The 27,773-nt window shown below is 53.3% G+C and overlaps 5 protein-coding genes across 5 annotated transcripts; all 5 read right to left on the reverse strand.

Moving 5' to 3' along the window:
• Positions 1-344: 344 nt before the first annotated feature.
• On the reverse strand, positions 345-1,960 carry CGCA056_v011812 (uncharacterized protein; the record flags this gene model as incomplete). Its single annotated transcript, XM_037327057.1, has 5 exons — positions 345-390; positions 518-846; positions 896-1,074; positions 1,198-1,730; positions 1,785-1,960. 5 exons carry the CDS (start codon positions 1,958-1,960, stop codon positions 345-347), a joined length of 1,263 nt encoding a protein of 420 aa, XP_037174484.1.
• An 11,218-nt stretch (positions 1,961-13,178) lies between these two features.
• Positions 13,179-14,941, reverse strand: CGCA056_v011813 (uncharacterized protein; the record flags this gene model as incomplete). Its single annotated transcript, XM_037327058.1, has 4 exons — positions 13,179-13,885; positions 13,941-14,206; positions 14,267-14,529; positions 14,579-14,941. The coding sequence occupies 4 exons, from the start codon at positions 14,939-14,941 to the stop codon at positions 13,179-13,181; spliced, it is 1,599 nt and encodes a 532-aa protein (XP_037174485.1).
• A 591-nt stretch (positions 14,942-15,532) lies between these two features.
• On the reverse strand, positions 15,533-16,666 carry CGCA056_v011814 (uncharacterized protein; the record flags this gene model as incomplete). The annotated part of the gene is made up of 1 exon (XM_037327059.1): positions 15,533-16,666. The coding sequence occupies one exon, from the start codon at positions 16,664-16,666 to the stop codon at positions 15,533-15,535; it is 1,134 nt and encodes a 377-aa protein (XP_037174650.1).
• A 257-nt stretch (positions 16,667-16,923) lies between these two features.
• On the reverse strand, positions 16,924-18,811 carry CGCA056_v011815 (uncharacterized protein; the record flags this gene model as incomplete). Its single annotated transcript, XM_037327060.1, has 4 exons — positions 16,924-17,421; positions 17,470-17,585; positions 17,639-17,847; positions 18,402-18,811. 4 exons carry the CDS (start codon positions 18,809-18,811, stop codon positions 16,924-16,926), a joined length of 1,233 nt encoding a protein of 410 aa, XP_037174284.1.
• A 1,787-nt stretch (positions 18,812-20,598) lies between these two features.
• On the reverse strand, positions 20,599-25,119 carry CGCA056_v011816 (uncharacterized protein; the record flags this gene model as incomplete). Its single annotated transcript, XM_037327061.1, has 2 exons — positions 20,599-22,992; positions 24,961-25,119. 2 exons carry the CDS (start codon positions 25,117-25,119, stop codon positions 20,599-20,601), a joined length of 2,553 nt encoding a protein of 850 aa, XP_037174739.1.
• Between the last annotated feature and the right edge of the window lie 2,654 nt (positions 25,120-27,773).

A 27,773-nucleotide genomic window follows, 5' to 3' on the forward strand; every position in this document is an offset into this window, starting at 1 on the left:
CGCAAGAATAGCATCTTGTCTGACGAAAGAATGAGACATCGCCGGGAAGAAGCCCCTGCTGGCATGAAGGATCTGTTGAGGCTCAAAGCTTGGCTTGTTAATCTTCTTTCAATGTCAACGACTGTCATCACTTGACGGGCGGGCCGACTTGTTTCGACTCGTCGCCTCCACGGTGGCGGCGTTTCAACTCTGTAGGTTGCTTGTGTATATATCTTGGCGACATATAGACTATAGTGACAGATGGCGTTTCTTGACAAGGCTGTCTTGACGCCCTGGACTGCCTGTGCTCCGACAAAGTATCTCTCAAGTCATATCTTGTACAGCATCTCTTCCCGAGGGGCGTCTTAATAGCTAGACTGATCGTTCCAGTACAGAGTCTCATGATAAACCCTGCATATGGGTCAGTGTACGCGTGCTATGGTGATCCAGCCAAACCTTCTCGGCTTGATATACAGATGAAGCGAGCATATCGCAGGATGGAACGAGCTTAAACAGGATGTTGGCAAGGGAAACTTACTCAGGTCCGGTAGCGTAGAGTGGCCAACCAAGCTTCAAAGTGATGTACTGGATGAGGTGGCTGGCAACCTTGATCTGCCCGACATCCGTGGGGTGCCACTGTGGCGCGATATCGTTGTGCTGCAAGATGCCGGTTGTGTTGAAGAAGTGCACAAATGGCTTGGCTGGTTTACCTGTGGTAGATGTCGTGTTGGTGATGGCATCCCAAGTGATCGGGTCGCCGAGATACTCCTCCGTGTTGAAGTACTCATACACGCTGTACACTTCGTCTCTCAGATCCGTGTTTTGGCCGTAAGTATTTCCATCTTGGAAAAAGCCTTGCCACATTTGCTGGCCAAGTCAGCTTGAGGGGCTACATTGAGGTGAGACTTGTTCACACCATGATGATGACCTGTGCTTCGGGCCACTTTCCATGAACGCCCTGGATGAGTTTCTTATAACTCTCCACATAGGTAGACTTGGTGACATTGTTCGCGGCGTTGGCATCGTTGGTTCCAAGGTTGATGACGACGAGGTCTGCAGCTGGGTTTCTGGAAAAGTCCCAAGGCTCAGGGGTTTCTACATTCGTCTTGGTCAGTTGTGTGATTCTTGACAATAACCCAAGTTGAGAATCGGGAGGGAATCTCGGACTCGAGGCGGCAAAGGCTATTTGATGCCCAGGCGTTAAGGCATAACACATACCTCCCCATACCTCGGCTGCCCTCCCACCAGTGTCAGATGTGTAGAACCATTGATGGGACTGCCCTCGAGGATTTCCCCAGCAATCTTGATCAGACACACAGATGCCTGGATACGCTGTGATTGAGTACTCAGTGTTTCCGAGACCTGCACCGACGCCATACGCAAAGCCCGCCAGAGCTTCATACGTGTTGTACATGCCTGCCGATAGACTGTCGCCAATGAATTCGACCCGACGTGGGTAGTCTGGAATCCTGACAAGCTTCTCGCCGGCAGCCACATGAACCTTGTCAATCTGTACTCCATATGCCCAGTTCGTCACTCTCATCTCGAAAGTAACGGGGCTGATGGGACCTGTGAGTTCAATTCCCGGCGTCTCGGGGCTCACAAAAAGGTGCGTGGCGCCCGCCGTGACATTGGTGTGCATCCAGTCTAACCCAGCAATTCTGTAGGCAACCAGAGTGCTGTTGATCGTCTCGTTGCCGAAAGTGACAGCGACGCTCTGACCTGTGAAGCCAAACTTGATGCCTGGACCGCTGCGACATATTAGATACTCAAGAGTTTCTGTACTTTGGGGAGAGCAGACTCACGCCCACCAAGATATCATCTTGGAGTCCCAACGGCCCTTGTAGGAGATTTCTTCCGCGTCGGCATTGTAAGTCTCATACTGGCCGTCTGCTAAGTTCACTTTGGTATCCGGGAAATCAGTGATTCTTGGACGACCATTCTCAAGAATAGTTGCTGTCACGGCAGATGCGCAAAGCATGAGTGTCGCTAGTGATGGAACGAACATCATAGCTACAGGTGCCTCTCAGTCAATCGACTGGAGTTGTAGAACGAGTATCAGCTGCCTTAATCAACGCAAAGGCCATGATGCGCGCAATTGACACTTCTTATATGAATGCGCGGCCTGCAGCTATGCCTAGTTGATGTTGGCCCCTCATTGCGATATCGACTAGAGATCCGGGACGGCATAATAAGGACCGAGATGAGCGGGAAATCCGTCACTTTGGCCCAAGACTTGTTGGGGTGCATGCAGAGAGTATTCCGGCTATTCGGATCGCGAACCGCTTCCGATAGCTGATCTATTTTTGAGGGCAAACAGCGAACCGTCGCCAAAGTTGCTGAGGGATGAACACGCTAGAGGTTCTCTCAAAGTGCACGAAGTTGCTCTCTTCAAGCATTTTGACAAGACGCTTCTTGTTCTGAGCAGGTCGAAACCAAACAATACGAAACAAAAGAACCACGGCTTCGGTAACCAACAGCTGGCGAGCCTCAGTCAGCTGGGGTTGTCGGATTCGCGATTCGGCTCATCGCTAGAGATATCCGGCGGAAGGAGACACTCCGTGTCCAATTGGTGCGAGCATGTGGTCTGCAAGGTGTGATGTAATGTGGGTCGTCGGCGCAGGCGATCTCCTGCTGAGAGGGACGTGGATTCCGGGGGAACATGTGCGCCAGTCCGGACCGGCCGCACGGGGCGGGGCTTTGGGGGCACTGAAGGACGGCAGAGCCGTTGGGTTGTATTGAAGCTAGACGGGTTCACCTCTGGGGAAGTCGGCACTTTTTAGCGACAGGCACCTATGTGCCAAAGCCGTAGCGTCCGGTCTCCCTCAGGCAACGTGGTGGTGGGTTGGCCGGGACACATGGTCATCGGCCTTGTTCTGTGTGCGCTCATCGGATGGATGTGCAGACGCGCGCGTAATGTGAAAAAGCCAACCTTTCCTGGGTTGGACGTCACATAAAATCCAGGAGAGAATCAACAGATGAGGGCGGCTAGCAGCAGCGATCGTCGAGATCGAGGCTGACGCCTACGAAGCGCTGAACAAGGGGGAGGGGGCTCCCCAGAAGCAAGCGCCCTGCAAGGTCCGATGTGATGTGCATACGGGATCTCGATGATTGCAGCAATCAATCTGGCTGCCCGCGTCCTCTGCATATGACGAGGTACGGGATCGCACATTTAAGCAACATTTGACCTGCAACCGTAATGAAGGTCGTGCGTTTCAATTGGCGCTCGTCATCGGGCAAAATTGTCTTTTTCTGCATGTTCTCCTGGCATGGCTTGTTAGCACTCGACCGACTGCTGCTGAGAAGAAAGGTCCTACCAACACCAACACGAACCACCGTCAGGCCACGGAGAGTGCTGATTGTCGAGACGGTACGGAGGTGAGGTGTCTGAGCCACGTGTGAGGTGTTTTGAATATTCCGCAGACCGGTAGTATCAAGTAAGGTAGGACGCCGGTGAAGTAGAAAAATCAGGTGTTCGGCCAGCAAACACGCTACAAGCAGGCGGCGTCGAGTTCGGCGACGCCTGACGGTAGCAGGCCGTGTTCCCCGGAGGGCCGGTTGGAGGATGGAATGAAGCTATCATCCCTGCGGCAAGCTTGCCCAGCGTGACGAGTCTCAGGGAGAGGGCACTGGCCGCCTGGGTATCCCCACGGGAAAGGAACAGATCCCTTTGGACAGCTCGGTTGCCGTGGCTCGTGATTCTGTTCCAAGGTTTCGAGACGAACAGACCGGCAAGTTGCAGTCGTTCATTGATGCTCCATCAAGGTCCATGTCTCTCTTCGCAGGCGAGGTTGCGAGGTTGGGATGGGGAATTGCGGCCGAAATGAAGAAACGGTGTGAGCCAGTTCAATTTCGGGGAACTCAGAAGATGCCACCCGGTGTTCAGCGCAGCGCAGCATCGGGGACGCGCACAAGGTGAGAAGAAGAGGTTCGGCCGAGGGACATGCATCAGGAAGAAGATTGCCTTGAAAGGTTGGTGGTTTGATAGAGGAAGGCAGGTACGAAGCAAGGTACCTACCTACCTACCTTACCTTACCTTAAGTTACCTAGGGAAAGAAAGCATCAGGTGCGCCTTCCTTCCTCCCGGGCACTTGGAATTCTGGCAAGCGCGACCCCATCGTCACACCGAGCTGCATGGGCCCAGACACCATCTACTTCCTTACCTTACCTTACCTGCACTTTCCTACCTCACACTCGTTGCTCTTGCTTCCTGCCTCCTTCCGTGTAAGAAGGCGCCAATGACGGGGCCGACCTCCCGGTGTAGCTTCCTTGACCGTGTCCTCACCTTAAATATCGTCCCTGCCTCTTTTGCCTCCTCGCATCCAAGGCGACCTACCGTACGTACCTGGGGGCCTTTGGTTCTTCTACACGACTCCTCTCGACTTTGGCTGCCTCTCCGTCTCTCGCCGCCATCATCGTCCTCTCTGACTGCTGCTTCTCACGTCACCTCACCAACTAATTACCCGACAACCCCTCATTTCCTTTGAACCATCCGCAACCGAGGTGTTCGCAGTGTGCGTGGTGTCTCAGTTGCAAGATAGCGCAACGATTCCCTCCCACCAGCATCCATCACACCCACCGAAATCCCATCATCACGAGCGCCGTCAATCGCCATCCAGATAGGAAGGCCAGTAATCTCTCAATACCACCACGGCGGAATCCCGGCGCTTGTCTCGAATTAACAACAGCCCCGAGGGCTGCCACACTGTTCCTGTTTCCCTCTGCACACCATCTGCATCTGGAATCATTCTCCCGCATCCATTGCGCGACTTGATGCTGCTGGAGGCTCGACACACTGGAAACCTCAACCAACAACTCCCTGTCCTGCTCTCATTGCCGGCTCAATTCCCGTCTCGTCTTCGCCATTATTAATGGCTAATCACCCAAGACAAGCCCTACAGCCACCTCGCATCAAGTTTGCTTTTTGCGCCGCTGCAGCATTACATCGTCGCCGTCACTAGCAGTTGCGGCGTCCCAGGACGTGGGAGATCGCCTGTCAGCTGATACCGAGCTTCCTCCATTGCGCAAAGGGAAAAAAAGAAACCACACCCGCAACCAAGACATCCAACAAGTCCTCGCTTCTTCCAATTCCCGTGCCGTCATCAGGGACCGTCTTTCCTTGTGTCCCTTGCGCGCCGACGCTTTTGCGCTCTTTCCCCCCCAACAGGTCATAGCGGCCGAGACCTGGCCCGGGCCTGAGTTTGGGTCACCAAAGTCGGGACCTGTGCGGGTAGCAGAGCATCGCGGTGTTAGAGCGTGCGAAGTCACCGGTTGTGTATCACCAAAAAAAGGTCCCTGACTTTCAAGCACTGTCTCTCGGGCTCCCTCCTCCTCTTCTCTTGCCCTAAAAACCCCCCTCCTCGAATTCTATTCCAAGACAAAACCTCTTGTCTGCGACTCTTGGCTACGATCATCTCCGTCTTGCGAAATCCTCCAGCCTTTCGCGCTTTCGCAAAGCACTCGGTGCCAGCACGACGACGAGCCTATCGATCCTCCTCACCCTTCCCGGGCTCGAACTCCGACCTCCGACCTCCAGCAATGCTCTCTGTTGCCTCCTCGAGATCATGACTTTGTGCGCGCTGAAATCGCACAAACAAAGGCCGCTACATTTCTCTGCCCCAAGTAAGAGCACATGCTATTCGTCGCATCCGCAACCGCAGCTGCAGCTCTCTCTTCCGCCCCCGACTGTCGTCGACCCCCTCCTCTCCCTCGAACCCCACCTCCGACAGGCACAAGACTCCGAATTTCATCGACGCCGCTGTAACACCGCTGGGGAAGGAAGTTCCATCGACCATACCCGTCCCACACCGAGGCGCATCACCCACGAACGCTAGTCGAGCAACCGACCAACTGCGCACGGTGCGCTGCACCGAGCCATGTCGACTACCCATACGAACGCGGTGCCGGACTCGCAATTGGGGCTAAGCTATGAAGAGGTTCAATTACTGCGCCAAGGCCAGGCCGCGCTGGGCCAGGGAGCTGGAGGGGGCGGTTCGAATTCGTCCCGCGCGGCGAGCCGAGCTTCATCCCAAGGCTTGCTGCTGCTGGACAGCACCTCTTTAGCAGCGCTAGGACGGTATTTTGACCGCGTCATGAACCAAATCGAACAGCAAATCATCTACCTCAGCGAACAAAGCCAAATGTTCACCATGGCTCAGTTCGACCGAGCAGGCAACCTAATCGAAGGCGCCGACGCCGAAATACAGCGTTACCACGAAATCCTCCGGCAACTCGACGAACTCGAGCTCGACTTCGATCGAATAAGACACATCAAGGAGATTGTGAGGGGATACAGATCCAGAGTTGAAGAGATGGAGCGTGAACTTGAACGAAGTAGTGCCTCGTCTTCACGGCACAGGGAGGGGCACCACCATTCCTCCCACCGACACGGTCACTCCCACCGCCATGGCCATGAAAGCTCCCGCAGACACAGGCATTGAGTTGCTTGGCAAGCTGCGTACCTGCAGACTTGATGGCCCACGATCTCAGCTGGCAGGAAGCTTACTATATGGACGTCCTTACACTGTGCATGGGGAAAACTCGTCTGAGGATGTCTCATATTATGTTGGGGGTAAAATGTTGGTCACACGGCCGCCAAAAATCACAAAAGGTCAAAAGGCCCCTCGTCCCAAGCGGGAACACACAGCACCGCGGGAGCAGGCGCCTGAGCCACACTGATGGCGGGGCTTTCGTGTACTCTGGGTTGTGCGAAAAGACTACATCAATGATCAAGACGGAGGGCCTCGCGGCTGGATAAGATGGAATAGCCTCACGGCTCGTTGGTTTACTTTCATGGCGTTGAATTTTCTTTCCTTGTCAAGCCTCTATGTTTCGGCGGTTCATGACGACGTTTTCATCAACAACTCGGTTCTTCAAAGCTGGAAAAATACCCATCTTCCTTTGTATTGCGAAAAACAAAACTCAAGCCTCACGGCGATGTAACATGTTTCGATTCTGTTTCGATGGCAAGGCCAGCTTGCCGCTACCTAAGATGACGAGTCACGTTTTCTACTCTGTAGTGTTGGTTTTCTATCTCAGCCTGATCTCAGCCTGATGGAGGGAGGCCGGACGAATTGCCCAAGACTAGAGGCTGACGTCCAATCCCATTCGAGTTTGTATGAAAAGTAATCACCCCCTTTTTCGGCGTACCATTTAATCAGACAATTCTATCTTTCTCAACCTCTGTGTCCGCACTGTGTGCAATGAGGAGAGAGGAGGGAGATTTCTGCCCCTGACGCAGTTGGATCGCAGTTGCGAAGCGCTTAAAACCAAGGCTCGGGGAACCTCGGCTCAGAGATGGCCGGCGGAAATGTCCTCCCCTGGCTTTTTACTGAAGAATTGGGCCATAGGTCTGCTGCTGCGTTGTATCCTGGCTGCGTGTGGCGTCATGGTCAATGTTTCCTCTCAGTATCTCGTGAGGGACATAATCCTGGCCACGCGATATGGCGATTTTACGCCATTGGCCGAACTGTTGTCCAGGCATGATGACATGATGAGATGGGGCTCCGGTGATATACCTATTGGATACTCGAGTTATGGTTATTGGATGTTTCAGAGCCATCAATCATCTTCTTCTTTACTACCTATCGTCTGTTTCGTAATCTATCTCGTTGTTGTTGTTGTCGTCGTCGTCGTTGTCCGTATCATCGTCCGCCTCGAACAGGTCGATCGATTGGTTGACAGCGTCTACGTCGCTAGGCACTGCTATGTTTTCCTCATCTTGTCTCTGCAGATTGAATCTTATCCATGACTACATGTATCATTCGCTTGCGGGTTGTATGTTCCTGTTTACCGCCGGTGGCGGCCATGTCTATACTGTATTGAGACCACAGCCTGCTCCCCAACCAGCATTTCGTGCCTATTCGCAGGCTTGGCAGACACCCCTACTCCAATATCGGCAGCCTGATTGAAAAAATGCTTCATTGAACGCTGGATTGGGAGACCAGCGTCGTTGGTGCGTTCAGCTGAGCTCTCGTGCTTAGGAGCAGTGCCACTAAGCTGACAGCCTTCTCAATATGCACTCTTCTCGCCTCCCCAAGTCGATAGGATTGGTTGCCTTACCTTTAATCCACCTGGCGCAATCCTTCTTAAAGTCCCGGTATCTCTTAAAACTTTTACCAATCCTGAGAGTATGTTACTTACACCTTCATTCCCTCATCGTTCGTTTTTTTGCTATTCGACATAATGGGTCCGACGTGCCCAAACGTCAATTGCCCGGCGTTTATAGGCCTGGAGGATGTTGCGGACCCTGACATGATGGGGTTTGGAGTATTGAATCTCTTCAGAAGACGATCCAAAGCCCTCCGCTGGCAGTTGAGGCAGGTCCTTGTGGCATTTTTCATACCGGCTTTCTTATCCCATGCCATACTAGGCGTGGCGTACCTGTCTCGTACAATGCCGGATGACCAGTACGGGTGTTTCGACAAGAGGCTCGTCTCAAGGCTCGGCGCGATTTTAAAGCAATGGAGACGGCTTTGGAATTTGCTTGAAAGGCATCCCGAGACATGGACCTGGCTGAGAATGGTCAGATATGAGGCGCTACTTCTTACAATCAGCGACCAAGCACTCGTGTCAAGCATTGTGATGCTTATAGCGATGTACTCGCAGATTTGCAGCGTCTCAAATTTCACTTTTCGTATAGGCATCAGCCTGTCGTACTTTGCTGCTAGCATTCACGCATTGACTCTTACCGTCTTGAAGGATTACTTCGCTGGGCACCAGATACAAGCCAAAATCCGCTTGGGCTCAATGTTTTTCACTGCCACGTTCCAAATAGCGAGCGTCTTTCTCTACAGGATTGTCGAAGAAGGCCACCTCAACAACCATGCAGTTTGCGACATCACAAATCCTGATGCGCCTTGGAGCTACACCATCTGGGGCTCACTCGCCGAAAGTTGGTTCATTAGCTACGGCCTCTATAGCGCTATGTTCAATGTTTACGAACCTTACGCACAGTATTACATTGTTCACACCTGGGTTCTGGGTTTGTTACGCCTCGTGTACCGAGATAGCAGGTTTGAAGAGGACAGAAAGGAGCTGCTGGACCGAACAGAAGAAGAGCTGGGCCAGTCTAATGCCCACCAAATCCGCACGCTTCAACAGCATCCTCGCAAACTTTCAACGATCACGCGCGTCATCATCCCGGCCATTGCGATAGACTTTACAACATCAACGTTCTGGACAATATCGAGCTCCGTGCTGTTCACGGTCTGGGCTGCAACCATGTTGGGACAGATCTTAGCTTTTGGAAGCAGCAACAAAGTCTCGGTTGCACCCCTCCTCGAGCCCAAGTTCGGCCAGATCGTGCCAATACTGCTACTTCTGGTCTTCGTGTTCAGCTTCATAGAAGCCAGCGGTAAGTAGCTCGACCACACGTCGGGTTGAAAAAACCTGATGACTAACTCGAGATTCACAGGGACTCCTAATCTACCAACGGACGGACCACTCTAATACAAGTCACAACCATCCGACTCAAGTTCAATTTCCGGTGGTCTCGTTTCAGACTCTCCAGAGCCGAGGACTCCTTACAACTCCCCGAGCAAGGTGTGTATACTGAGCCAACAGCAGCCTGTCGCTGTGGAAGCATCAAGCATTGGGGAGCCGGGCACCATACATGTCCGTCCCGAAGGGACAGACACGCAAGTTAATCATAGTCCAGCCATTTGTCCAACTGATTTGACTCGTGAGATGGAGCTACTTGGACGGACCAACACTCTGCGGCAGGAGGCGGGAGGTAATGAGCTGGCTTCGTTCGAAGAGCTTATGGAGGCCGTTTACACGAAGGCCCCAAAGTGTAGTAGAGTTGCTGTCTGCGCAACATTAGCGGCCCAACTATGCTTTTTTGTTTCTTTGATGCTTTACTTTGACGAGACTGTTACGGCTCTTTTTGCGTTGAAAACACTCTTTGTCTACACGCGAATAGTAGCAGGGTTTGCGCGCTTCAGGGAGGTGAGAAAGGAGCGGAAGAACAGAGAAGCTGCTCAACATCGAGAAGATGAGCGGCGAGAAGAGACTGGAGAGAGAGAATAAGACCAAAACGGATTGAGATTTGGACTCGGAGGTTATCAGATTGACAGTCGTCAGGTCGTCATGGTGCATATTATGGTTGCATGAGTGAAATCATGGGGTTGGGAGTGCTAAGGGAGGAACTGAAGAGAGTTGTCATGTAGCCTATATACCAAGCTTGCTAATTCATCATCCATTACATCGAGGTATACTTCCCGTCCAACAGTCCGTCTCGCATAAGTCACATTGGTAGTCAACGTCTCCCTCGGGAGATTTTCCAATAATCTCAGACTGCATTGAAGGTAAAGTTCTGTGCTTCTCTACTGCTCATCTCCAATACCGATCCGAATGACGGTATGAATAATAAGGTCCCGAGGTCGCAAATCCGGCTTAAATGAGATGGGCTCTTGCAATATCGCACAAATACTGGCGAGGCTGTCGTGCCGACGCCAGAAATATGCTTCCAACTATTGCCGATTCTCAGAATGGATATATCAATGTTTGGGTTGAAGTGCATCTACGCAAATCAATCCCTGGTCAGCTAGCTGGCCCTGCAAGAGCAATATTATTGAATCACAGCCTGGTGTTGAGGGGCGGGATCCTCCCACTTCGCACTGGCAGCCTGCTCCAAATACCGAGAAGGAGCATGCTTGAGTAGGTAGGCTATACTTATCTTGTGCTGCTCTGGTCGTCATCTTGCATGTTGCTGTGCATGATGCTGCATGTGGACTCCCTTGGTCATGTACGTAGAGAGGAAACATCTCCTTGGGGCCAACGCATATAATCCCGTTCTCACCTCCAGAATTGAAGCGGTGATTTTCTCGACAAATCCTTCCTCCCTCAACTTTTGACAAGATGAACCTCACCTGCGGCGGCGATTGCTCGGCAATGTTGGACGACCCAACGGATGCTGACATGGTGGGATTCGGGGTAAGATATCCGCCATAGTTCCTCAGAGCCTGGCTGACGTTCCACAAGGTCCTAGCTGCGTTCATTTTCCCAGTTGTCGCATCACACTTCTTCGTCTTGCTATCATACATCAATAGCGATCCTGAAACCGGCGGACATGTTGGACCGGAGCGCGGTATTCATCCAGATCAACACAGCCAACTGGACAAAAATGTCCTCAACTGGATAAAACCGCGCGTGTCAAGATATAAAATTCTTCAAAAGCTCCAGTACCAACAGATCATTCTACCTCTCAGTGACCAGCTACTCATCACCACACTGGGGCTCATGATTGCCCTATACAGCCAAATATGCACCATGTCACATTTCACCTTTCAGGGGGGTCAGAATCTTGCATGGGTATCAGCAGGAGTTCATATGGACTGCCTCGTGGCGCTCGCAAAGTACTTTCACCAACACAAAACACAAGCCAACATTCGAACATTTTCCATGCTTCTTCTGCTTGTCTTTCTTCTCGTCACAGAGCTGTGTACCTTCATCATGTGGGATAATTATTGGGATGAGGTTGCCTCGTGCGCATTGCACTACCCTGCGCCGACCGACACGACAGTGAATAGGGCTGCTTGGCTGGCCCTCTGCTATTGGGTTGGCGGCGGCTACTACGACTCGATAGTACAGCTGCGCAATGCCACCGAGGTGTTTACGCCGGCTTATACCGCTGTCATACACCTTGCAAGACTGTTTTGCCGAAGTCCTGAAAAGAGAGAGAAATTTAGGAAGCTGGAAGATCAAGAAAGAAAGGAAGTGTGTGTCAAGTATCAAAAACTGCGCCAAAATCTCGAAGAAAGCCAATGCCCGTGGGGGGAGAAGTGGTGGCTTGCCTTCCCAGTGCTGCTTGATGATCTGTCGCAGTCTGTATGCTGGGCTATTTTCACCAACGTCAGTTTCACCGTATACAACATGATCAACTTGATCCGGGATCTCAAAGTCGACGGAGTTGATGCCTCGCCGCTCAAGAAACCAAAGTTCGGTCAGATCGTGCCCCTAATCATGCCTTTGATCATCGTCCTAGGGGTGTTCGAGGCCAGTAGTGGTATGTGAACAAACCCCCTGGAAGGAGTTTCCTACGTTGAGGATGGCCACTAATCACTTGAAAAGATAAGAATGAAGATAGCGAGAAGAAGACCCATGAGAATGGCCAAAGTTCGCAACTGGGGAGCCCGCACGTTTCACAGGGAGATAGTGCCACAACTGAACCCGACTCTGTCGCTTCCCAACAAAACGACGACGCAGCTCGTTCAGTTGAACAGAGACATGGAGATTCTACGCGAGACAAGAAGTGGGAACCTAGGTTACAGCTAGCAGATACTGCATACAAGCAAGTCCCTCTCTTTCCCCGAATGTTAATTCTTATTGCGGTGGCTGGGCAGATTGCGTTCATCGGTTGTCTGTTACACGAGTTTCGTTGGACAATCATCGCTTTCTTCATCATAAATTTCAGTTTCAAATGTGTAAAAACCTCCGTCGCGCTTCGGTGGCTGTGGAGGGCGACGAAGAGGGAATCAGAGGACTCCCAGCAACGCACAAGAAGATCGTCTCAGGAAGCGGCTTAAAATGTGGTGTTAATTACCACCTAAGACAACATTGAGTCATCTTAATATCCTATTTGGCCTGTGTGTTCTCTTCTTATGATGACCCGCGGTGTTCCTCCTATAGGGACCTCTACTATCTTCTACATCTATGTGGCAGTGATCTTCTACATCTATGTGGCAGTGATCTTCTACATCTATGTGGCAGTGGCGTGGAAGTTTCCTACTTCTATGAATCCCCGTCCAGAAGCACCTCACAAGAAATTCTACTGGCAATAAGGTCTAAGCCACCAGCCTACAATGAACAGGTGGCGGTCCATGATTCAACGTCTTCTTGGTTTCTGTAACCTTTCAGATGCAGCATAGTTCGCATCGCTTGTACTGTTACACTGCACCATGTTCCTTTGCCCAAAAGTCATAGTATGGCATACTCCAGCACCATCAGTTGTGCCTTTCGAATAAATTTAGAGAGAGGGAACTCAGAGAGCCAGAGACGACGATAGAGACGACGATAGAGACGACGATAGAAACGACGAAAGAGACGACAATAGAGATAGAAGTAGATACGAGAACAGAGATTGGAGCAGTAATATAAGCTGTAGTCATGATGGTATCTTTCGAGAGTTCTCGAGCATAAAGCTCCATGTCTGTATTACATTCCTGAGCTTAGTGCTACGACTTTGTAGTATCCGCTACTCAGTAACTGTTCACTCCAACAACTCCACTTGAACCCTGGGTATTTGTGTCGTGACTCATCAAGGGCACACCCTCATATCCTTGGTTATCCGAATGCACTTGCGCCTCCTCGAAAGTCATCTTGTACGGAGATCCCATGCCACTATTGGACCAGCCATAGCTTGATCCCTCCGCAAGCGCTTGATTCCACAGAGGCCAGTCACTGAAATCAAATTCCTGGCCCATGTCGAACCCACCCTGTTCCGGAAGAGTCCAATGAGTATCCATTGTCGAGAGTCCGGTCTCTGGCGCTGCCTTAGACCCCGTCTTCATTGTGCCGTCCAAGGACAGCATCATCATAGGTCCAGGGGCGTCTGATGTCCGTGGTCTGTGGCTCGACTCCGGCGAGCCTCGTGTCCGATCTAAGCTTCCTGGAGTTTCGGGGCTTTGTGTGATTGCCGCTTTTCTGGCAAGATCTTTGCTTCTTGCCGCGGAACTCTTGCCTTTCCTCGGCGATCGAAGCATCTTGATCGCGAAATCCTTGCAGACGTCCATGATTTTCCTCCTCTTTTTCGTGTTCAACTGACCACCTACAGCGTCCTCCATTAATGATAAAGTTTCTTCCTCGAGTTTGCGAGGAACCGGTTGCTTGAAGATGGCCTCGGCATCTTGGTGGTCTGCCTGAGCAGGGCCAGTCGGGGTTGTGTCGTCAAAAGCGAGATTGTATACTACCGCAGCTTGTTAGTGAACCAAGAATTTTCTACAGTTGCGCGGAAAGCTTACAAGGATCGGGAATCTCGGTGCTGTCTGGGAAGAGTATCCGGTAGATCTCTCTCCACTTGTCCTGCTCGGACTTGACAACCCTTCCGCGCTTCTTGCTTTTCAGCTGCTTCTCTTGAACCTCATCGAAGCCCTCAACAGACACCCCTTCAAGAACCTCACAAAGGGATTGCGACTTGAGATGCTCACGCACGTCGGCCTCTGCGGAAAACGTCATGCGACAACGCGGGCAGTTCGGCTTTTGCCTATGCGTCCTGTGCAAGTGTTCTCTGAAATCAAGTCAGCCTCAGCGATCCATCAGGTGAGTTGTCTTTTGGGGCACAACTCACTTCAACCTGTGTGTAGAGGTGAAGGAGGCCCCTCTACAACCTCTTCTCTGACCATACGTCTTGGGATCGTGCTTGAGATAAGGGCAGGCCAATGGGGGCGCCAGTGCCGGCCCTTCAAGCTCGGCAGTAGGTGGAGTGATGTCCTGTTCGCCGCATTCTTCGAAATGGAACGTTCCCCCGGAGTAAGACTTGACGCGATTGTGCTTGGAGGTTGAACGCTGCGGGATGGGGAACGGAGGCTGGTCAGGACTACGGGCAGGAAGCTGGCAAACGGTTAATTTCGAGCCTCAAATGTTACATGTTTGAACATACTTCAAATTGAGGGCTCTGGTCTCTTCCAAAATTTGAAAAATCAAAGCTCTTCGCCACCGGTGCCGGGAATGGCGCTGTCTGTTGGGGATACTGCACTGGCGCAGGCCAAGAAGCATGAGACTGGGGCTCGTCGATCTCATGCTTCACCTCCTTCTTGCCGTTGAACACACTCTTCCAGTCAAAACTCTTCTCAAACTTGACCTTCGTTGGCGATCCCATCGACTGCCGTTTGCCAATCGTCGGCGGCGTGGGGAAGGCGTCGAGATCCAGCCCCGACATTCGGCTCGTCAATCCATCAGTCTCGTCCCGGCCGGCCATCGGCGGTGTGACGGCCTCGGTCTTGATGGTAGGTGGCATTCTCATCGTGTGTGTCTTCGGTCGCGACGCTCTCTCTCACAAGAAGTTCATGAGTCGCAATTGAAAGAGAAAGCTAGCGCATTGCAACAGGGAAGCGGTCAAACACAACTCATGTTTTTATGAAAAATCAAAAGAATATCGCAACTTCGCATTTGTCACTCTTCGCGCATCACACCCCTGCCACCCGCCGGCTCGTGGTTGGCTGATTGGCAACGCAGGGCGTGCCAGCAGTGAGCTGGCGAGCCCCGCCGCCTTAGGCAAATGGGGCCCCCCCCCTCTGTGGTCTGCGGTCTGCCGCCCTCACCGTCTTCAGGATTTGTCTGCATGTGGAAAAGGCCGTTTGCTGGTTCAGCTGACGTAGGTGGTATCCAAACCGCAACCAGCAGCCAGAGGCCGCCCCCTTTGGGGCCTTGGGGGTAGTCCCTTGCTGATAAGCGGGTGGTAGCGACTGAGAGGGGAGCCTGTTTGAGGGTGGGCGAACCGGTAAATTTAATCTCACTATCGTCGTTTCTAGCAAGGGAGATCGTCAATCAATTGACATGATTTCCGAGTAAAATTATCTCTCTCCCCTGTGCACACAAATACTTGCCTCCTTACCTACCGCTCTTCGGCGTCTGCATCGACCAAGGCTTGAAGAAACCCCCCAAAAAGCTTCCTGCTTCCCAAAATCTCGTCGTCTTCTAGTGTAAGATCCTGCGGAACAGCACCTATCATTGTGATATCACAACAGAGCAACATGTCGAGAAATGGTCCCCATTGAGGTTCCTTTGGCGAACACATCGCCGGCAGCCAGTGGGGTTCTGTGGCAATCTCTTGTCGTGTGTTCCGCCATTGCTCGTTGTGTGCCTCGCGAAGCAGATATCTCGTTTGGAAGTACGCCCGCTCGTTCAGGACCTGCAGTATCCCGTCTGCGAGCACGCGCCTGATGACCTTGGGATTTGGCAGACAGCGCCTCATCTTCCACAGCCACAAGTTCTCTTTGGTGAAGCCCTTTGCAATGGTGCATCTTACTTCATCCTCGGATCTTGCTTTACGGTTAATCTCGGTATTGATGATGATATTTTGGATGTTGCCCATCCATTCGAGACATTGCTTCTCCTCTCTGCTATACCACGGAGGCCAGGCCCAGATTTTATGAAAGTAGAGAAATTCCAACTCGAAGTTCACAAAGGGGTCCTCTGGATTTTTCCAGTGAGATGACATATTTGTCCAGTAACCATCTTGATCTCCTGAAGGCTTACACCATAACCGGAGCTGAAGCCGTGAGCGAGCGCCTTGAGCGATGGATATTGACATCTGATTGATGGTGTTGTCGATCTCGTGGTAGTAAATCGCTTTAGACTTGCCGATGGGCTCAACTATCGAGCCGCTGAACCGGACGTAGTTCCTAGATTCGAAGATCATAGAGTTATCATCAGCTACTGAATCATCTTCATTGTCGTAGTTTTCCTCGCCGTCGAATCCTACCCTATCTCTCACCTTGTCGTCGTCCTTGTCGTCGTCGTCTTTCTTACCGCCATCGTCATTATCCTCATCTCTGCAATAGGAATCCCATTCTACAGTGAAGTATCGAGGGATGCGATAAAATTCTGTCCATATCATTTGCTGAATCTCTGGTGGAAGTTGAAGGAACCGCTTGAAAGATTGAGAAAGGGGTGATTGGAGAGGCCACTTGGGTGGATGGACAGGCCACTTATGGAGGCTTTGGGACAAACTGGAATTTTTGTCCATGGTGATGACTTTGTCATAAGTCAGGGCGGGAAAGCGAATGGCTGAGAAATGAGGGAAACAGCAAGTTGCGAATCTCAACTACGTCTCGCTGCCAGACTTAAACGATTCCGTGCTGCTCTTTCGGAGATGTATTTGGGATCGTGAACCTTGAGAGTTTATTTTCTACTCGGAGTGGTGTAGACAGTCAGGTGCGCGCACCCAGCTGCACACTTCTCCGGTGACAACCCGATAGAAAAGGTCTTGGAGTCAAGGTCACTCTATGACAAGTTTCCATCTCCCTGAGCCGGTGTGTAGTCCAAAGTCTGGTTCCAACATGGCACCCGAAACGCAGTGGCACCAACAGCAGCCCACTCGTAACCATTCCCCTCAACAAAAGCACTGTTCCAACCAGGCCATGTTTGCAAATTCGACTCATCGCCAAAATCGACGTCGTAGAACTCTGTGGGAAGCCAGGCGTTGCCCTCATCTTCAGGGATGTCGATGAGCGCCCCGTCCGAGATACTTTGTGATCTGTGGTCTTGAGAATCGAACTCTACCTGAAGAGTAGCCGCCGGACGCAATGCTTGAGTCGGCGACAAAGAATCTCTTGAAATCGACCTCGCGTTCGATCCGGTAGTCTGCTGCTCGTTGCAGCTTCGCTCATCCTCGGGCGTTTTGACCAATGCCTCCCCGGATTTCGTATCTTTCGCAACCAGAGGCTGTTGGAGTACCTTGATGACCAAAGTTTCGACCACTTGCATCACCTTTTTCCGTTTCTGTCTGTCCAGTTGCGATCCTATCACCCCTTCAAGCTGTTTACATACATCTTCCTCCAGCTCTTGCGGAAGCCTGTCTGTGAACGCGCTCCCAACGTCAAGCGGGCGTTTCTTGCCTGCTGTGACTGGATCTGGAGCCACGCCGTCGAAGTTGTGGTTGTAGTCTGTCGTCTCAAGTCAGCTGCAATGCTCACATATTATGGTAACGGCATCCTACATGGATCTGGTATCTCATTGCAGTCCGGGAAGAGAATCCGGAAGATGTCTTCCCATTTCTGCTGCCCCGATTTTCCCCAGCTTCGCTTTTTGCATCGCAGCTTCTCCCTTTGCGCAACGTCGAAACCCTCGACCACGATGTCTTGCAAGACGTCGCAGGGGGTCTTTGACTTGAGGTGGATATTGACGTCGTCCTGGGTGGGAAGGATGCTTCGGCAACGTGGACAATTAGGTTTCTGCTGATGGACTCGATAGAGGTGCTCTCTGAAGATAGGCGTTGTATCAGATGTCTGTTCCTAGAAACACATAGGGCGGCTTGATGGGTACTTACTTCAATCTGTGTATACTATCGAATGAAGGCCCTCGGCAACTTGGACGCTGGCCCCAAATTGCTGGGTTCTTTTTAAGGTATGGACAAGCAAACTCCTGTTCGGGAAGACTAGTCCCTCCAGTACGAGTACCTCGTGTATCATTCGCCGGCAGAGACACAGAAGGCTTCGGAAGCCCCGCGGGTTCTTTTGACTCCCCTGGGCTGTCTTGTTTGGTGGTATCATGGCTTGGAACAGCCTCCGCTGTCGTCTCGGAGATCGGGCCTGCCACCTGACGCGCACGCGGGCTCTCTTCATCTAGTAAACCAACCCCCGGCTTGATGATGGAACTTTGATGCTGCTGGTTGGTCGCTGGTCTACGAGGAAGCTGAAGTTTCAGCTCGATGTGAGAAGATGCTATCGCCGTCAGTCCTCGATGACCGTCACGAGTATTACAGGTAACGAGGGCCCATACCGTCGTATATCGTCGTGCTTTGGGTCTTGACCTTCGACCGTCTTTCCTCAGATGCAACAGGGTCATAGCCATTACATCTCTGTAGGACCCCATCTCCACGGCAAGAAAATCCAAAGACGCTCTCCTGGAGGCTGATCTGGGGATGAGGCATCGCCTCGCCAGCAAACCCGCCCGTTTTGATCCTAGCTCCGAGTTTACCTCCATAGTCGTAATCATCAGCAAGACTCAAGCCAAAGAGCCTATCCGTAATAGGTCCCGTGCGGTCGAGCAAGGGGTCAGGGTTCCTTATACTGTCATCGATTCCGGCGTCGTGGCTCGCGTACTGCAGCCCCAGGCACTTCTCAAAGCCACCTGCGTCGTCGAGGAACATTTCCAACAAATCACGGCGCATTGTGCGTGGTACAGAGAGTACTCCCAACAGAAAGGATGGTATTCTGTTGGTTGGAGGTTGGCTGAGTTGCGAAAAGGATGGGAACACAAGATCGCCTGTAACGGTTACACAACGGGCTTTTTATATTGTGAGAAACGCGCAATCCCGTAATTGTCGTTCTTCGTACATCTCAAGCCCTCGCTTTCCGACTGGTGGGAGCTTCCGATCACACCTGCACGTAGACTGGGTGTATCCAATAGCAGTGACCAGAACACAGTCTGCCAGGCGCCTCACGATAACACACATGAATCCATTCGACGCCAGGTTTCGGTGACTAAATTTCCTTTGTGGTCCTCTATATCTCTCGGCGGCGGCGGCGTCGTCGTCGTCGTCGTCGTCTCTACAACTGTCGTCGTCCTTGTCTCTACTATTGCTATCGTCGTCCCTCCTATTATCGTTTCTGCTGTCATCCTTCGCATTATCTTCACTGTCCCTACTCCAATAGACTATTTAACCTCAAGCACAGGAAAGATTGGTGGTATCGATATTCTCAAAGTTGATGGTGGCTTATAGGTCCTGATATATGACGGACAGCCGTCAGACAAAAACTCGCCCGAACGTACATCACGAATGCCAAGTCTGATGAGAGCTTGCGTACTCCGGCCAGTGACGGCACACCGGCCGTTAAGTAAGCCTTGGCGGATGCTCGCCAGCAAGGGATGAATGCAAGTGGACGCAGTCTCACCTGCAGATCAGCACCAATGTCTAGCCAGACGCCAGGAATGCGTGAAGTCCGCAATCAAGGCAAGCTGATTCCCCTCCGCAAGCACCCACACGCACCCGGGCAATCCCAGCCCGATTGCCCAGCCAGCACATTCCATACGATGGCACCAGAAAAACGCACTCAGCAATGAATTATCTCCTACACTTGGCAGAGTCTTTTTCTACAAATACAAGGCTCCGTCCCCCAGCTGAGAGCTCGAGGTCTCCATTGCCGAAGCTCAACATCTTTCTCCCCAAACTGTTCACTCTCCATATGTTTCCTTCAGAAGCCGTGCAGAATCTGCCATCAGGAGTCCAGCTGGGTACGAATACTCTCTCAGGCTGAAGAACTTCCGCCAATGTCCTACAAGGACCAGGACATGAGGCGTCGCTCCGAAAACCCGAGTAGCGAAGTTGAAAAGTCGCGAAAAAGCAAAACGAAATGCCGCCAAAAGAAACAAGAGTATGCCATGCGATGCTGACCATTCATGCCACGCCCAACCGCCACGCCGTGTCCATCAACCATCTCGGAACCGTTTCTTTTTGTCGCAAAACTCGCCAAATGCCAAGCAGTAAAAAATTAGTCGTCAAGTCGCGCTTGAGACAGTCCAACAATGTCTAGAGCGAGGGCAGCCCAAAGTGTGCCCGTAGGCAGTCTAACCTCCATCGCGTCAAAACTCCGGAATGGTGCAGACTGCACAAATTGTAGCTGCAACATCTCTTGTTGCTCATGCTGTAGAGCACGGCTCCGAGGCTCAAGGGTATCCGCAAATTTCCGTACATTCGTGAAGGAGTGGCTATACCTCGGAGACAAGCGTCTGAGCTGTCGATTCATGTGTTTCTGTAGCTGCCTGCTTTGTTCGTGCCACACAGCTTCGAAAGTGTCGAATCGCAAGGCTATAAATGAAAATGCAGACTTCGGTTGAGGAAGAAAGCAACGTTGTCAAGTGCTGTGTATCCTTGGATGAATCGACGATGTGTAGGAACAGCATCCAATCGGAGACGCAGCAAGCATTGGTTGTTCAAACAAGGTCAACAGCCAATTACTAGTGACGTCCGACCTGGCTATTGCTGGCACGGCTTCGCTCATCCTCTTCTTCCATAACATCGCTCAGGCGCGTCGGGTGATGATGTCTGGGAACGGTCTCCCAGCCCGGGGCCGCGTAGCCTGAGCCGGAGTAGTCTTGAGTGCCCTGTTGCTGACCGCCGGCTGTGGTCGTCGGAGTCTGTGAATAGCCGGCGCTAGGAGGGTTGGTCGCAGGAGTCTCGTACTCTTCTGGTCCCTCGTCAGAAACTGGGGAAGGCGGAGCAATGAAAGGAACTTTGTTTCCCTGCGAATCGCGAACAAACTGGCCCTGTGCATCAATCGTGTACTCACCTTCACTGTAACCGCCTTCGGAGCCAGCACCGGTGTAGCTCACGCCTTCCTGGCCTGCGTCGCCAGATGGATAGAAATTGCCGCCAGGGCTCGAGGTGACAGGCGGGTTGGCCGGGCTTTGTGAGTACTCGCCCGTGTAGCCGCTCTGCTGGCTGCTGTAGTCGGTCTGATACCCGCGCTGCTCACGAGAGCTGCCGTGGCGACTGGGTACACCTTGGGTCATGGGGACAACTTGAACACCGCCCACAATAGTGGGCTGGCCGCTCTGCAGAGACTGCGTTCTTTCTCTCTCCTCGTGCTCACGGCGTCCAAGCTCTTCCCAAGCGCGACGGGCCTCCTCCTTGGAGATCTGAAGCTCCTTCTTCATCTCTTTGACGCGTTCATCGTTAGCCGAGGTGACTCTCTCCTTCTGGATGGCGGCCTGAACGGCGTTTTCTCTAGCACGTCGTTCATCTTCAAGGGCTCGCTCCAGCATGGCATTGACTTCTTGGCTTCGCTCCAGCTCTGCTCTGGTCTCGAAGAACCAGCGCTGGAACTTGCGTTCGGAACTGGCACGGAGACGCTGCAACTCGACGACAGCATGGAACAAGTTTGCACCTGCAGCGGTAAGGTCGGTAACCTGACGAGAAAGGGCCTGGTTGACGGGGTCGCGGTCAATATCCTGGTTGTTTTGCTCCAAACGCCTGATCCAGAAGCTAGTCAGACCCTCCCAGTGGGCAGACAAGGTCTCCCAGCGCTCGAAAGCATGGGGGAAGGAGTTTCTGGGTCTGGATCCTGCGACGGTCGTCTCCTGGCCTCCCTGAGTGGCAGTTGCAGGCTGCTGCGTGGTACCGGCCTGAGGGTTGGTGCTGTACGGTTGCTGGCCGACGTGAGAGCCTGATGTTGTGCGGGTATGCCGGGTTTGAGGCTGTGTTGTCGCCGGTTGGCGGGAGGTTCCTCCCGCAACAGGCCGGGACTGTGGGGTATCGGTGGCTACGGGTCGCCGTTGGGAGGTGGGGTCTGGCTGGGGCACGCTGGCAGCGCCACCAGATCCTCCTCCGGCAGCGCCAGTAGCGGCGGCGGCGGCAGCGCGGCGCTCCGCATTCCGTCTCTGAGTCTCCTCCAATAAACGGGCTTCCTGCTCAGCTCGCTGTCTCTCCAATTGCATCTGCTCCTGCTCGGCTTTCTGTCGGGCGGCCTCTCTGGCAGCTCGCTCCTGCATGATCATTCTAGGACCACGGATTCCGGAAGGCGAGCTGGTCGGGTTGGGTGCGCCAGTTGGGCGGCGAGAAGGAGTGGACGCATTGCCATTGGAAGCGGCGGCGCCGCCTCCGATAAGGTCAGCCATGGATGCGCTTTCCTCGATCTCGTCGGGCGTGAACGGGTGGGGCTGTCGGAGCGCTTCCTCGAGGGCAAAGAGGATGGCGCTGCGGGTGTTTCTGGAGACGCGATGAGGTCGGTGAGACTCGCGTCGTTTATTGGGAGATGAGGATGATCGGTCTCGGAAAGACGGGGCTTCGTCCGAGGATTCTTCTAGAAGAAAGTCCTCGCTCAGATCCTGCGAGAGAACTCTTCGTGTACGGAAATTTCGTCTGTCTTCGTGGGCGACGAGTCGGGGATAGTCGTAGTTAAGGGGAGCTGCAGGCGCAAGGGCGGGCGCGGGGGCAGGTGCAGTCGCAAGTTGTGGTTTGGGACTGAAACCAACCGAAGCAGCTTCAATGTGTACTTGGCGGGTTGACTGTGGGGTGGGACTCGGGGTCGCTTCGAATCGCGGAGTACGGCGAAGGGTGCGATGGGATGAAGCTGGAGTCGAGGGTCTCTCAGCTGGATCTGGAGTAATGGTTCGCGATTGCCTACGCAGCTGCTGCTGGCGCTGGGGGGTAGGGTTCGTGAGGTCGTGAATTTCGTGACGGTCGTTAGAAGGCGTGGGGGAATTTGGGTTCGTCAACTTCGCGACGGGGCCCAGGTCAATGATCTGACCTGATGCGGCGGACAAGGTGAAAGTGTCACCACCCAGGTGGTGATTGAGGGTCGTCGATGAGTGATGTAAGGCAGGCGAGGGTTGGCGAGACCTGCGAGAATGCTGATCTTGGTGTTAGCAAGTACCGAAGAGCAGCACAGCACAGCACAGCGCACGAAGGTGGTGTGGGCTCCTTGGGGGTAACATGGAAAAAAAAAGGTGAGGTTGGAGGGAACAGGGGACAACTCACTTGGTAGGTTGGTATTGTGCTGATGGAGTACACAGATACCACACCCAAAAAAGTGAATTAATAAAAGCGGTCTGCGCAAGCAGGCAAGATGCTGCTTAGCAGAGGAGAAGTGAAATCCGGAGTGGTATGGATCCTCTGGTAAGACGTAAGGTAGAGAGGGTGGTGGGTGTGAGAATGCCACCAGCCGGGAGAGAGAGAGGGTCGAGGTCGAAGCGGGAGGAAATGGGAGAGGCTGGCGTCAGATTTGGGAAAAAGAGGTGGCTAGGCGAAAAGGCGGCTTTGGGGGCGGCCAGTGGAATCGAGTGGAAGATTGGTCGATGCGCGCTGAGCGAATGGATAAGGCGCAGATAAATAGGATTGATGATGTCGTCGGGGCGATAAATGGAGGTCTTGGAACAGTGGTTTCTGGAGGAATAATTGCCCGTGGTGAAGCTTTTTGTTGGATGCGCCAGCTCGACCTCTTTTTTGTTGTGGTTGTCGTGATGCGAAGTTTGGTGGTTTCGTCAATGAGAGAGTCGGGTGAAAGGTGGGAGTGAGAGGGAGAACGCGCGCGCAAAGCGGTAATCGACGCGTTGGGTGGAAAAAGAAAAAACAACAAAAGATTGTGCACTTCTTGTTTCCAATGTGCACCTGTCTTGCAGTGAGAAGCATGAAAGTCTCAGGCAAGGCAGGCGTGATCAATTGGAAGAAGTTGGCAGGTAAGGTAGGTTGTTTCCCAAACAGCACCTTCCCTCAAGTTCTGTCAACTCCAAAAGCCAGGTGGGTGGAGGGCATCACGCAGGAGCACCCAGGGAAGGTACTGCCAACCTAGAGCTCGGGCAGGAGGGAGGGACGGGAGAGGGGACTTGGGACTTGCGGTTGCTGCTTGGACTTCGAGGTTGGGTTGCGTTGTGGCAACTGCTGCACCAAGATGGATTGAATCTCTCTCTGTCTGCCTCTCTCAGTGGACAGCCAGCAAACATGCAGCAACAGACGGATGTCCTCAAGCCCAACAAGCAGTCAACCAGAGCAGCCCTGGAAGGCGCCTCTGCAACTTGCACCTCTCTCCTCAATTGATGATTCCGACCTGATTGTCAATGTCTCGGGCTGCGTTGCGCTGGGAGGTACTCGTCCTCCACATTCACACCCACAACCGCAGAGTCAGTGCCGTACAGAGAGCAGCACGAGACGGGATGGCTTGAGTGGCTGCTGCCAGTCAGGTTTGCTTGCTGCCCAGGGCCCTTTTTCGGAGACACAGACCTATGGTAGCTCGCCCAGCAACACCTCCGTCTGGTCTGACCTTGGTCAGGATGCAGGTGTCGAGGTCATTGACGGCGGGTTCGAGGGCGTCGCGTGTCGTCGAGGTCGGGGGGTCGCGGCAATGGCAGAATCAAAGACAAGGTAAGGTCGACTATGATGCAAGTCTTCTTTTTTCCCCTTCGAGACAAGAGCAGGGCAGAAACGACGGGGAACCGAGACGGGGACGTGGATGGGCACACGCGCGGGTTGGGACAGGTGACGGGTTTTAATTGTTTCGGCAGGGCACCGGCACCGTACCCAACCCATCATCTCGCGTCGACTATTATTACTCTGGCGGAGCATCTCACTCCCATACACTAGGCACGGCATACGGATAGCTTTCCCTCTCGATTTCTCTACCCGCCTTACCTCACCTTGCGGACAAGACCAGGTATCCCACAGCGAGAGGTTGGCAGCTCGGAGACCTCGAGGTGCGGATAGGTCAATTGGCATGGGCAAGACCTGAAGCTTCCAAAAGGACCCGCCGCCGTCAAATCAAGGCCTGCAGCAAATTTGCAGCTTCGTGCAGCAGGCAGCTCGCAGACAAGGTACAACACACGTACAGCAAGACGCATGGGATGTGGATCGACGAGCTGGTTTCTCTTGCGCCAGCTATTGGCAACGCCGTCTTGGAAGATGGCTGCAGCATTCAGGATTGGGCGGCTTAACGGCGCCGTCTTAAGTCTCTTTGCAGCATGGCTGTCCCCGACTATCGTTGCCATTGCGCGCATGGGAATCGCGGATACGCATGCTACGGTAGTTGGATGGTGGTCCATCTTAGCCCAGCCCAAATCTGCCATCGCGGCCACGCGTGTGCGGTCCAGGAACATCCCGTCAGCTGAAGGGAAACCCTTGGGCAAAAGAAACTCGGCGCGAACATGGGCTGACAGTCGGCCGTCGGGCATTGGGCGCCATTTGGGATGGACGGATAAGCTGGAGGCGGCGACCTTTGAGTGCGACCGAAGGACGAAATTGGAGCTGCTCGCCTCACCTGTTCTCTGGCGCAGTGTCCGATGAGCCGTGACAGGGGCGACGGCAAAGGCAGGGAATCTGCCTGCGCTTTCGCAAGAACTGAGCCAGTGGGAAAAAACCGGGGGGCTGGGGACGCTGGTGGATGTGTGGTCACTGGTGTGTGCCAGAGCCGTGTCCGTGGCCGCCGCGCCGCGACATGGTTCTGGATGTGGGAAGAGCCAGCCCCGGCCGGAGTGGGAGAGCAAACGCAGGAAACAAGACCGGGCAGGCTGACTTTCCACCATTGAGTTGGCCTGTCTCGACTGAACTTACCTTGGCCCGACCGCAGCCGCGAAGATGGCTGCAGCCAGTCTCGCGGAGTCATGACATGTTCCTGAGCCGACGAAGTAAGGGGCAGGCGGTGAGAGGTGCTGAGAGAGCAAGAGATGGAACGAAAGTGAATGTGAAGAAAAGGTGTGTGTGAGTCTGAGTTGTCACTGCGTCAGGTCGTGACGAAACCCACTCCCCATTGCCAATCACCCGCAGTCTGGCGTCCCCCTTCTTCAGCGATCCCGATGGGCCGGTGTGCACCCAGGAGTCCCCCGTCTGGAGCGCTAGCCGGGAGGAGTACAGAGGCTGGTGCCATTCAGCGGGTTGGGTGAGAGGGGAGGTCATAGGTATCTGATCTTGGAGCAGAGCAGGTCCCTGGGTCGATATGGGATCAGCTGCTACGGATAAAAGTTCGTATTTTTCCTGGTTAAGGAAGTAGTCACCTCCTCCTCCTCTATGACTGAAAAACTCAGTAAATCGTCTCAGTAGGGCGCGGGCGGTCATCAGCAAAGTTCGTTTGGAAGATGGGGTGCAGCGCGGCCTGCATAAGGCGTTCGTCCGTCTGTTGCGCTTGTGCTTTACAAGGCACATGCATTGAAACATGAATCGAACCTGGGAGAAAAAGCGAAGACGTCGAACGGAGATGTCGAAGGAAGAAGAGCCGAGTTCTTTCAGCTTTGAAGGTCAAGGCGAGGGCTGAGTTGGGTTGCATGGAATCATCTCAGGAAGGAGGGGACATGATTGACCCCTTCCAAAGTTCCAAGCTCACCTCACTCATGGAAGCTGCAGCACAGGCCACCTCCAGCCTCAACTTGGATTTGGTAAGCCTGGACTTGCCTGCCACATCTGATTGACTGGCTGACCTGCTGGCTGAGGTGGTGCAGCCAGGCCAAGGAGGTGAGGGCCCGTGCTCCAGAGGAATCAAACTTGGAAAGAACGGGTCGCTCCCGAAGACGGCCCCCTGTTCCTGGACTTGCCTCCCAAGCCAATCACGGCCGCCGTTGAGCCACACTGTCGATTAAGCTCGCAGTCAACCGCGTGTGCCTGAACCACCACCTCTACCTTTCTGCTGGGGCATTTGCCAATCTTCGACAGAACGTGATGCAACGCCTCAACGAAACATTGCAAACAACGTTTTTGGGGGCTACTTTCTTGGGGGCCAGAGAAAACGACAAAGATGTCGACGGATCCATGTCAAATACTCCCCAATCTTCAATCTTGGGCTCAGAGATTGGGTCCTGCCGTCTGGGACCATCCCTTCTCGGCGCATCTCGTCGAAATTCCGCCGTGAGCACATGCAAAGTCCTTGCTCAATGGATCGAGCGAGAAAATCTTTCGATCCAAAAATTGGCATCCATCTCGAGCTCCGAGACGACCCTGTTGCGAATCGTCCGATCTGACCAGAGTAGTCAGGTACAGCATTCTTCCACCGCTGAACCTGCCATCAAACGCAAACGCATTCAGCCCGACGAAGCTGAAAACTTTGGAGACTTCGGAGCACGTACCGCCATGGTTAACACGATCGGCGATCTTCTTCAGCCCTCTCCCACGAGGCATCCCGCAGTGGTATGAGAGGGCAACGCGCGTTGATGGCTGCCGAGCGTGGACCTTGATATCCAGCCCAAATCGGCATGTGCGAGAACCTGCGCGGGCCGCGAGCCATTCGGAGAGCCTCCCACGACCGCAGCCCGCGATCCCGCGCCGCAGTACACTCCGGGTCGAGTCGGATGCTGCCTGACATCTCCCTTCGCAACGGCCAATTGGGGTTTTCCGAGTCGACAGGCTGAGTTTTGGTGCATTCGAAACAAGTAAACGAAGGCTGCTATCAAGGGATTGCAGGGAGAGACTGGGAGCTTAAACCCAGGGGACCTGCAAGAACCCTGGACAGGGGTCCACGATGCTCCCTAAAAAGCCCTCAAGAGAACACAAGGATACAATTGACCCTGATCAGGGGCTCAAGGGTCACCAAGGGTCACGGAGTTCCAGATGCGTGCAAGAAAAAGACGGGAAAGCTGCTTACCTCTTCGCAGACTCCCTTGCATGCGGCCGTTCTCCACAGTCTTACATCTTCGGGAGCCTACGAACACTACCTTAG

The sequence above is a fragment of the Colletotrichum aenigma genome (genome assembly GCF_013390185.1).
Source record: "Colletotrichum aenigma strain Cg56 chromosome Unknown KSG_Cg56_contig08, whole genome shotgun sequence".
NCBI lineage: Eukaryota > Fungi > Ascomycota > Sordariomycetes > Glomerellales > Glomerellaceae > Colletotrichum > Colletotrichum aenigma.